Here is an 11328-nt window from a genome sequence, read left to right on the forward strand (position 1 = left end):
AAAAAGTGAAATAACAATAACACTGTATCAAAAATATAAATATAATAATTATTCATATTGAGTGAGCGATCGACCCATATGTTTGGACTGTTATGCGATTTAAAAGATTTGAGTTGCAATGTTCTCACTAGTTATAATTTTTGATAAGACGACAAACTTTCGATCCTATAGAGTGAGTAATTCGAAAATGTTTGCTTTTTGCCAGTAAAAAGTGAATAATATTATGTTGATATAATTATTAAGTTTGTATAATTATTATTTAACCTTAATAATTAGTAAACCGTGTATTTTGTATTTATTGATATAATTTTTTTTTACTTTGTTGTTATTTCTATACATATTATAAGACACTAATGTTCACACATCATTTAACATCCTAGAATTTATTTTAGTATAATGACATTTTGACTGTCATTCAATCGTTTGATTTGCTAGTATTTGATTATTCCATCATATGCATCCAAGGGAAAAGATACATGCATTACAATAAATACAAGATAACATTCCATTCAAAGTAAATACAATATAACATTAAAGCAAACAATAAACACTATGAAAAAATAATGAAATAATGAGCTGGTTTGGAATTATCCGGAATACCAAAAGGCGGAAGACTAATCATCAATCGGCAATATCGGAATTAAAAAATATCAACGACAGAAGAGTAAAAACACAATTGTTATTTTTATTCATGCTTTTATATAGAAAAAATATTAATTTATTTATTAGATCGATTTTGTTTTCTCTTTGTTGCCGAAGAAATCACACTGGTGGACGTAAAATTTGCCAACATATTTACAGATACAAGCTTTAAATTAATCATAGAAACCCATTGTCGATAATTAATATTGGCGATCGTTGCTTATTACATAAAACCTTTTGTTCATAATTTAAAAGATGCATTTTCTAAAGTTCATTTATAATTTATGATATGATAAAATTATACAAGTTCACAATCCGGACTCATATTTTGAATCATCGCTGTATAGAATTGACAACAGGTTTGGAACAAACAAATCAAATACAAATTATGTAACGTGTCATGGTTCTTCTCACATTTAAAAAGCCTATCTTGTGAGTTTTGGACACCTTCTTCTCAATAGTTAGCTTTTGTGGATTGAGTCGTAACAAATTCTCAAACTCAAACCAAAATAGTTCATTTTTTAGATTTGGGCTAGCTAAAAATATTTGCTCGATTTAATCCGTTTGTATCTCTAGCATTAAAGACAAAGCCACCCACACCTGGGTAACTTGTGACATACAAATGATCATCATGCACAGTCCTTAAGTACAAAAAAAAAAAAAAAAACAACAATATCCTAGGCCAACATGACACCTCTCAACTAGCGGGAGAAAATCAACGTGACTGCATAGAATATTCATCCTCTCAGCTTGATGATGATCTTCCATGGAAGTCATCTTGTTGATTATCTTGAGACGACGTTCCTGAAAACATCCCCATCATAGAGCTAAATGCCCCAGATACCTCTTCAGGTAGTTCGTTAACATTGAGATTAATGTTCCCACCTATTCTTATCTCTGGCTCAGCATGTGCACCAGTGTTACTTTGTCCCGCAGGTTGGTTTTCAAAGATTTGTCCTGGATTTCCGTAGGCGGACATGTTTCTTAGCATGCTAGCGAAATCTGTAGGAAGAGCATCCATGTTGAATGGCATGGAAGGAAATGGTGGCGGTGCTGCAAAACGACTACTTGATCCACCTTCAGATTGTTGACTTGATTCTCCGTGACTGGTGGAGGCTGAATTCTGCATGGGGGAATAGAAATAGAACTGTACGAATTAATAATTGAAAAGAATTTCCAATCCAGTTCTAAAATGATACATTCATCTTACACCTGATCATCGACAACAATTCATAAACTTCCAAAATTTCTGATGATGTTCGTTTAGTATTTGACTCATAAATACTAGTGATCTCTTACATTTTCACATGCCATGAAAGGTAACTTTTAAGTAGGGCGTGTGGCTGGGGAATGAAACTGGTACCTGATAGGGTCTTTGCTGCTCTTCTTTTAATTTCTGTTCAGCAACCTAAAAATTAAGAATAGATTAAAATCAAGAGCAAGCATCGAATCACCACACAAAATAGTAGTTTATTCATCAACGAACCCTGATATTTTCTTTCACCACATCATTGGTAGGATCAAGTTCCAAAGCTGCCATGAAAATGATATCTAGATTAGAGAAGTCAATTTTCCACAAACTAAAAGAATCTCAAGTTTTACTGAGTATAAAAAAGTATCCAGTCGCAAGAATATGAGAAAGTCAATCAAACATAAGAAAACAAGGCGAAAGATTTGATAAATAACTCAGTTCCATGTCTTTGTTCTAAAGCCAATGCAGCTTAAATTCCCACGGCACATGGAGGCAAGACGAGACAAAGGAGTATACACTATCCTGATTATAGTCGCTATTTTCGTACATAAACAGGATAAATGTTTGTAAAATGAATTGAAACCACCAACCTTTCCTAAATCCTTTGTCAATTGCATCCCTGTACTTCCCTTGAGCATAACAAGCAAACCCCAAACGACTATATGCCTTGCTATAGTTTGGATTGATCTCTATAGATTTCAGACAATCTTGAACTGCTTCAGCATAGCGATAAATCTGGGTATATGCAGCTGCCCTAAGAATTTTATGATCAATACAGTTCAATCATAAACGGATACATGGAGAAAAGAAGAAAAACAAGTCTAAAATGTAACATGGTAAAGTCACGAAGAAAATATTAGCCTGGGAGAAGGAAAAATGAAATTGCTAAAACTGGACCTAAATTGCAACACCGGAGCAGAACTCCTCAACCATGGGAAGAGGAGAAACAAAAAAACAAACAGCAATGAAAAAAGAAAGAACAAAACAATGAAAGTTCAAATATGATGATCAAATCTTTAAAGCGACAATGAAGGCAACCGATATTTAAAAAACCATTTAATGACGTTGTCGGACTGAATGAAAATTGGATATGCTTTTAAAGGGTATCATGAGAGTTTAGGGAATGGCGAAAAAATAGCAGAACTTCATTATGCCCACAGGTCAATTCTGAAATCTGTGTTCCTTCAGGTTATAATCACATAAAGTTGGCTTTTAAACCAGCTTTTATAATCATCAGTTTGACACATAGTCCTGGTAGATTATAAGTTAGCATTTTAGAACATTTTGGAAGCCAGTTTCAGAAAGGCGTTCCATGAATGTGGAGATATGTAATGCAACTATATAAGTGACGAACCAAACAAGTTCCCATGAATATGTTGCAGACCTGTTGCAAAAATAAATAGCGTTGTCTGCACATAGCGCAATAGCAAAAGTATACAGCTCAATTGCCTCGTTATAAAGCTTAGACTGCATGGCTTTGTTACCTACGATACAAAAAAGAATCATTTGATTATGTATTAGCGATAAACAATCCACAAGAAAAAATGTCAGTAAAAAAGAAATAAAAATGGTAAAGAACACAAAACACACAGGAATCATGCGCCACAAGGAATCCACCATCATATTGTGATCTTTTATCGGAAATACCATAATGGCGGAGGGAAAAAGAAAAATAACAAAAGAAATATCAAGAGATACACAGATGCATCATCATCATGTTGCATGTATTTTCTATCATAACTTGCAATTAATAACAAATGTTTCAACATGAAAGGCATTTGTTTTATAGTTCAAATGCCTAAAAATTCATGATACTCGGTCACTCAGCCATGACAACTTCTCAAAGACGTTTCCGACCCGAGGATAGTATCATTTGGAAAAATACATTCATAACCATCATTCCCAAGCTCATAACAAGATGATAATAGCAATTCAAGTAAGAGAAAGTTTAGGTAACAAAAATAATAATGAGAAGTATAAATTTGGTTAAAAACATCGGAAGATGAAGCACCTTGTGATTTGAAGGTCTCTGCCAAGCTTTTTTTATCAAATGTTTGACACCCCGCTATTTGCATTTCCTGATACCCATAATTATAACTTCATCAAGAGGCATACCCTAATGCAACTCTAGCCATCAAGAAGAATGGCAATAATCTTAAGAAATTACAATCTGAGGGAAGAAACATCTTATACTGATGAGATTTCCAGTTCATACTGTTTTATCCAATCAGAACTATGAAATAACATGAAGATGCACGACACATTGCAAACTCTACAACAAAACAAGTGCCAGGAATAAATAATGAAGTCCTAATAACGTTTCGCAGTGTATTGGAGCATCATGTCCACAGCATAAACATTGTAGTGATTCAATTTCTTTCCATTTCAAAAGCCATCTAAACGGCCCCATCACCATAACCTCTAAGGTACTCTTATTTCTTTAAGTATCGCTTCCATTAGCAACTTAACCCAGCAGTATCATCTAGTTGAGATGATGTGGTGTGGTGGAGGTTTTCTAATTTGCAACACAACATCAACAAACAGTGGCAGTTGATTGGCATCCACCCAAATCCCTACTTCCGAAATTTTACATTATCAAACTCATCTGTCAGGGTCAAAGGCAAATAGCCACTTTGATTCTATTGTTTTTTAACTTAACGAGAAGAAGGATAAATAGTTGGTGGAATGGAATAATTGCTAATAAAGGATGAAATGACAGCTAATATCTCAGATCAAGGATTAGTATTCACCAACTTGGCTCAATCTATAACCGGAAGTACACCTAGAATAACATAAAGGTAAGAAAATGACTCGACGTACCATAAATATACATTTCTGAGTTTCATGAACAAATCTGAAAGGAAAAATTAGGTATCTCCGAAAGAAAGTTACATCAACCGTTGATCAAAACAATGTAAAAAATTGCTGTTAACCGTGGTTTAATTTTCACCACGACAAAGCTCATCATACCTCCACTGCATTATGAAATACAAGGGTTACTCTATCCAGCTGCACTTGATCATCGTTTCCATCGGGCATCCTATTGAAATAATGGACCTTTTCAAGAGCACCAAAAAATTGCCCAAAAAGTTCATCCTTCCCTGCCAATGTAAAAGATTTTGTATTCGGCCAACTAAAAGATTTATAAAATATTACATATAAAAATTAGTAGCTAATAAAGGCTATTTGGCCTCATCAAGGTGCACCTCCAGCAGATCCCATCAAAGACACGCAAAAAAGGTAAAAAAGAAACTCTCATTGGGTGGAAAAGCATGAAAATACTGCAATTCCTTGTCCAAATTGTCTCTTTCCTATTACCAAAAACAATTTAATCAAATTTACCAATATACAAAAACCAACCCCATATTATATAAATTTACTATCTGACATGAAAACAGTTTTCATCAAGTACAAGGATTGCAAATTCTTCAAGACTTCAAAAAATGCTAATCAGAAATGGATTAAACCAACTGGCAAGATATCATGAGATTAATTGCAACCCAAATCGTCAATGTCTTTGTCCCTTACCCATCTATCCAACTCTTTCTTATCTTTCTTCAACCATTTCATTATTTTATCCGGTATGTTTGATCTATCAGCCCTCAATGATCACAAACCATCCAATGGACAGGGATTCTAGGTGTAATAATAGGATTACAACTTTAAGGCCGAGTTTTTTTCAAATAATTTCAGTACTTTGAGCAGACGGAAGAAGCCTCGGATACACGGCCGTTACAAAGAAAAGCTAATTCAAATAAGAATCACGAGTATCTCGATACTGCCATGGTAAGCTGGTCATCAGGTCATGTAATAGTGTCATGATGACAAGAACAGGATTTCCTATCCTGTTTCATATATCATATAAAGTTTTTTTTAGGAAAAATACATAAAAATATATGCTCTCACCATTTGAATATTGTTCTCTTGTTGCATCCTGTCCCTAATAGTGGAAGAAAATAGGATTTAGTAAAAAATAATAGCGAACTGCCAAGAATAGACATAAAAAAACATCCTTAACCTCATCCCACCCAGAGCCGTATCATCAAACATGATTAGATGAATATTGGAAAGAGAGAGAAATAAAATAATGCAAAGCTGTAAGAGACAACTAAAATCATGAATGCACTTTCAATTTGCCACTACTAGCATTGGGATTCTAAGGAAAAAAATTTCTCAAATTAGGGAAACAAAACAGTTTACTACAGGTCAACGTATTAATCCATGTCATATAGCCAAAAAGATAAGCATATATCTTTCAGGCATTCCATATGAAATCATTTTAACAATGTATAAAATATCTGCGTGTATTAATCAAATCCAACTACAAAATTTCTTGCTTTTATAATTCTACATAAAGTTTTAAAACTCTCAACTGGGAAGCATTTAAATTAGTCAGAATCCAATGAAAACTAACATAACACTTAATAATACAGTGTACAGAGTGAAAAAAGACCAATGACAGCAAAGCCTCCAAAACTTCAGAATTCTTGGCTGAGGATGTAGATGCACCATTGGAAATTCCTGCGCTATCAGTTTCACAATCTGCAATTGCTTGTCGAGAGCTGAAAATGTCTATTAACGGATCACAATTTGATTGGTTGCACAGTGTGGACGAATCAATCTTAAAAACCTCTGCTATACAATCCCTTGCAACTTCAAGAGATTCACTGTCGACTCCAGGTGAAGGTTCAACTGCATTTATATATATATATATATATATATATATATATATATATATATAAGTTACAATCGTTATGCCCCTCCAGTATCATTGGCCACTCAACTTCATACATTATTATTATAGCATCAACACCCCCACCCCAAAAAACAAAAACAACAAATGCATATTTTAAATTTTAAAAACTATGTAATAATGATTTAAGCCAAGTTTTGCATGTTTTTTGAACACTTAATTTACAAATGTACTGTTGATACGAGTTATTAACCCTCGAACAATGTTACTGCCTTTGTAAAATATAATTCCAAGAATATAAAAGGAAAAGAAAACTTCAGCAGATGAATGAAAATATAGTACAAATTCTTTTAGCCTAGCAGGCGCACAATTCAGAATCGAGACTAGAAAATACCAGACTAGCTGTATCTCATTTCCTAACCGAAATAAAATTAGCTTCTATAAATTTCGGAACTTCCTAATCGAAATCAAACCGAACACAACTACACACGCATACACGAATACATAAATATGCGTTGCTAAAGTGCGTACCGGAGAGGAGGAATCGGAGGAAAGAGGCGGCGATGCGGCGAGAGAGAGGGGAATCTGTCTTTAGATTCGTCATAAGAAGGCGTCCGACGGTTCGCAGTCAAGTCAAGCGCCAAGAAAGCAGATACAAGCCGCGAAGGAGCTACTTCGAGTCTTGAATAAGGGGATGTTTGGTTGTGCTATCTATCCTCCAAACCATGTTACCTACTTTCTTTTACTTTTTGTTTAATTTATAGTGAAAATAGAACTATTTCTATATTGAGACAAAACGGTTTTATAAACGCAAAAATTTGTGTGAGACGATATCACGAGTAGTATTTTATGAGACGAATCTCTTATTTCGGTAATTCATGAAAAAATATTACTTTTTATAATTAGAGTATTACTTTTTATTGTAAATATCAGTAGGGTTGAACATTCTCACAGATAAAAATTTGTGAGACCGTCTACAAGAGACTTATTCTTCTATAAATTATTATGAAGCAATCCCAATCTCTTCCCTGAGATAAGTCGATAGCTTGGATCGAGTGCCTAAAAGTTTGTATATTTTTAAAATTGATTGGTTATCTCATATTAGTTTTTTTTTAATTAAGATTTTATGTATTTATGGGTTTGAACTCAGTTTTGAGCATATATTTGATTACTTTCATGGTTGTGATATTAAATAAAATTATTAATTTTGTTGTCTCCTATTACCTGCCATAATTATTTGATGATCATGAAATTTTTATTAAATAAAACTTGCCAAAATTTTGAGGTCATTGTAGATGATACATAAATGGATCATAGACAATTCACAAAAATCAATAGATATAGTCACATGCCTTTGATTCATTGTTCGACCTGAATACAATAAATTAATTGTTCGAATACTTTTGTAATTTTGGGTCTCTGAGACCGTTTTGTTCATCGCCTTACACTTCAACAAGAACAAATTAAAGTTGCAGCAAAACCAAAACCGAACAATCAATCGGGGAGTGGAACAAGCATGGAGCGAATTACTAGCGCGTTGAACCGAGCAGCGGTCAGTGGAGGCGCTGGAAGCGGAGAAGGACGCTCTTCTCAAAACAAACAAGCTCACAAGAAAACCATTTGGGACCGGAAGCAGCTGCTATACGCGGAGGCCGAAGCAAATCCTCCAGAAGCCCTCGTCTCTCTGTCCACTGTCAAAGCCATTAACGGAGAAGTCGACCACAGCTCACCCGTGGTCTCTGGTAGTTTCCTAATCGTTTATCGGTCTGCCACTTTGCCGTAGGATTAGATATCGCCAGTGGCAATGCCCTGTCAATGTGATTAACGTTCGAAAATTTAAATCAAAGGGTGTCTGAAGTTTGATGCAAGATTAATATTATACTGCCATCATATAAATCACTAAGCATGTGATGTCGCAGGGATAGGTTTTGATAAACAACAAACACATGCATTAGACTTCTAACTTACGTACAAAAATGTCGTAAATCGTCAATATCGGGTTCTAGCCAAATCAAGAAGAGCATCGATTATCGTATATGTGTATCTATCGATGTGGTCAACACTAAAGATGTCAATAGGTTTGGCAGACAAGGCTTCAAGTTTGATATTTTAATTCGACCTTGGTCACAGGTGGAGCTCGTATTATTCTTCTTGATCCATCTTTGTTATTGTTCCATCTTGAGGTTTGTCGTAGTTGGTGTTCGCAAATAGATATTATTTATCGGTTTTGAAATGTCAAACAAGAATTCTAAGAAATGGATTTGGAATTAAATGTTCTGCGTTGCAAAAATTCATAAACACGTATGACATGCGAGTGAACAGATAAAGTAAATACGATAACACGGTATACCATCAAAATGTTGAAATACAAGATTACTCAAACTTTACAAAAGAATCACTTCGACATTCATGAACAAAGATAGTATTTAGTACCCCAGAAATGAAGTTAGTTGACTTTTGATTATGATAATTTGAACGAAGCATGTACCGCAAGTGCACGTAGAATGACATTGATTTATAACACTAGAAAATGATATTACTTGCGATAATTATATTTTGAAAGCTAATATTCGACTGAATTTTGGATGGGCCAACTTAACGTTGAATTTCTCTGGAGGGATCGACCGTTGACAAAGTAAATGTTATGTTTGATAAAGTGGTAGCTATGGAGCCAAACCCTAGCTACTTTCAAATTAAATCGCCTAATTTTGACTTCTAACAAAACCCCAAATGTATTGTAGGTGCATGACATGCTTCTTCTTCATGAGATGAAGTAATTAACCACGAATGATTTAGGGTTTCTTTATTTTTGACTATTTGGATTTTCTATTTTTCAATGCGATATCGATCAATGTTAAAAGTAAAAACAAAACGTATGGAAAAAATGAATTCATGTTGGAGTAAAATTTGTGGAATATATATGATATTCATAAATAAATAAAGGCATGAATTATGGGTTTACTCGAATTGAGTTGAGTGAACGTGACCAAACAAGAAGGCCATAAATCATATTGATAGAAAGATAACATTTTAAAATCACAATTGCAAATTCTGGGTTAGAATATTGCAAGACAAAATTTTTTAGAATAAAAAATCTCAAGGTCGTACAAGTTATACAATTATATAGTAAAATGGTCGAGATTTACACTTTATATAAATTGATGAGTACGTCTGTCGTAAGACGGTTTCACATATCTTTATTCGTGAGACGGATCGACGTTGTCATATTTATAATAAAAATAATATATTTTTATGGGTGGACCAAATAGAATATTTATCTCATAAAATTGATACGTGAGATTGTGTCAAATATATTTTTGTGTGAGTTGTGGTTTTTTCTCCCGTTGATTATATAATTTAGCGTCTTACTTGATGTTTATCTGGAAGTATTATTCCTGAAAACTTTGTAGACGTTTGGACCTAAAACAAGGGTGTACGTCGAATTGAATGGTCATTGGTCGCCGTGGAACATATTACCAATTTGGACCCTATAAACTAACTTATTAACATAATGGGCATCGTTAACTCAGATATTCGAATATTCAAGAGCATATTATCGTATTTTCATTTTGGCGCTGCGTGTCTTATTAGTGTGTCCAAATGACCAAATCCCAAAGGGCAGATACAAAACCACAACATAATTTTATATAATCAATGATTAAAATTGATAAATATTAATATTCGAATTAATATTATAACAATCTTCTGCCACGTTAAATTAATTTATTGAGATTGTTATTAATAAAAATAATATTTTAAAAAATCATATATTATTTTATTTATAAAATTTTGATAATAAATAAAACAATTTGAAAAAGTAATTTCTTTCATTTATTATATAGATAAATTTCGATTAAATTTTTTAATTATTTTTAAGATATATTAAAAAATATTTATGTATTACTATTATTAAAAATCTCTATAATAGAGACAAAAAATGGTGTCTTGGTCCGTTTTTTGCTCTTCCAATTTTGCCCTTATGTTATACTAATGTTACATTTTTGTTTTTATTTTTATTTTTAAATTCAACAAACACTTTTGTTTTTATTTTTTTTAATTACAACAATTCAAATTTTACTTTAATCCTTCGATAATTTCTCGAATTTCACTTTAATCTCTCGATAATTATAAAAAACTGTACACACACGCACCGCTTGTGCAAAGTAGCTAGTTTATATTAAAGTTCTAACGAAGTTATATAACAATAAAAACAGTAATTTTTGGTCTGTTAATATCCTAAATTTTCACCATGATATCTTTTTAAAAAGTTGAAAATTTTAATATTATAATAAAATATATCTTTTATTTAATATGATAGAAAACAATGATAATTAAATATAAAAAAAAGTAACACAGAACTCAAAATCTTAATCGAAATTATATAGAAATTTAAATGTAATTTATATTTTAAAAAACATCAAATTCAAAATTGAATTTAAAAAATTGAAACGATTTCACATTATTTATGTATGTATTTTCTACGTATTTTCAAATATTTTTTTATAAGAAATTATTTTTTTCCGAAAGTTTTCAAATATGAGAAATTATCCGTTTTTACATGTATATACATATAGACAGATATAATTATAATATTTTGATTTAACAATACCAAAAACAACATAATTAGTTTTAGGGTTTGAATTTTGAAGAATTGAATCAACAAAATTATTGGAAAATAATACAGCAAACTGGTATATCTTTTATTTTTTTGAGGAAAAAAAAAAAAATCGGAAATGAAACC

General features: G+C 32.5%; 1 protein-coding gene across 1 annotated transcript; it reads right to left on the reverse strand.

The window, feature by feature from the left end:
• Positions 1–1141: 1141 nt before the first annotated feature.
• On the reverse strand, positions 1142–7332 carry LOC142552935 (uncharacterized). Its single transcript, XM_075662862.1, has 10 exons — positions 7119–7332; positions 6348–6586; positions 5801–5834; positions 4865–4995; positions 3906–3972; positions 3279–3378; positions 2485–2648; positions 2129–2175; positions 2006–2050; positions 1142–1765 (listed from the first exon to the last, which is right to left on the reverse strand). The coding sequence occupies exons 1-10, from the start codon at positions 7189–7191 to the stop codon at positions 1388–1390; spliced, it is 1278 nt and encodes a 425-aa protein (XP_075518977.1). The 5' UTR covers positions 7192–7332; the 3' UTR covers positions 1142–1387.
• Between the last annotated feature and the right edge of the window lie 3996 nt (positions 7333–11328).

This window comes from Primulina tabacum, chromosome 8 (genome assembly GCF_025594145.1).
Source record: "Primulina tabacum isolate GXHZ01 chromosome 8, ASM2559414v2, whole genome shotgun sequence".
Classification (NCBI taxonomy): Eukaryota; Viridiplantae; Streptophyta; class Magnoliopsida; order Lamiales; family Gesneriaceae; genus Primulina; species Primulina tabacum.

Coding starts and splice junctions, on each gene's coding strand:
- LOC142552935 (XM_075662862.1), bottom strand. CDS start 7,191: ATGACGAATCTAAAGACAGATTCCCCTCTCTCTCGCCGCATCGCCGCC. Junction 3,379..3,905: donor AGAGACCTTCAAATCACAAG/GTGCTTCATCTT, acceptor TTTGTATCGTAG/GTAACAAAGCCATGCAGTCT. Junction 2,176..2,484: donor TGACAAAGGATTTAGGAAAG/GTTGGTGGTTTC, acceptor TTTTCATGGCAG/CTTTGGAACTTGATCCTACC.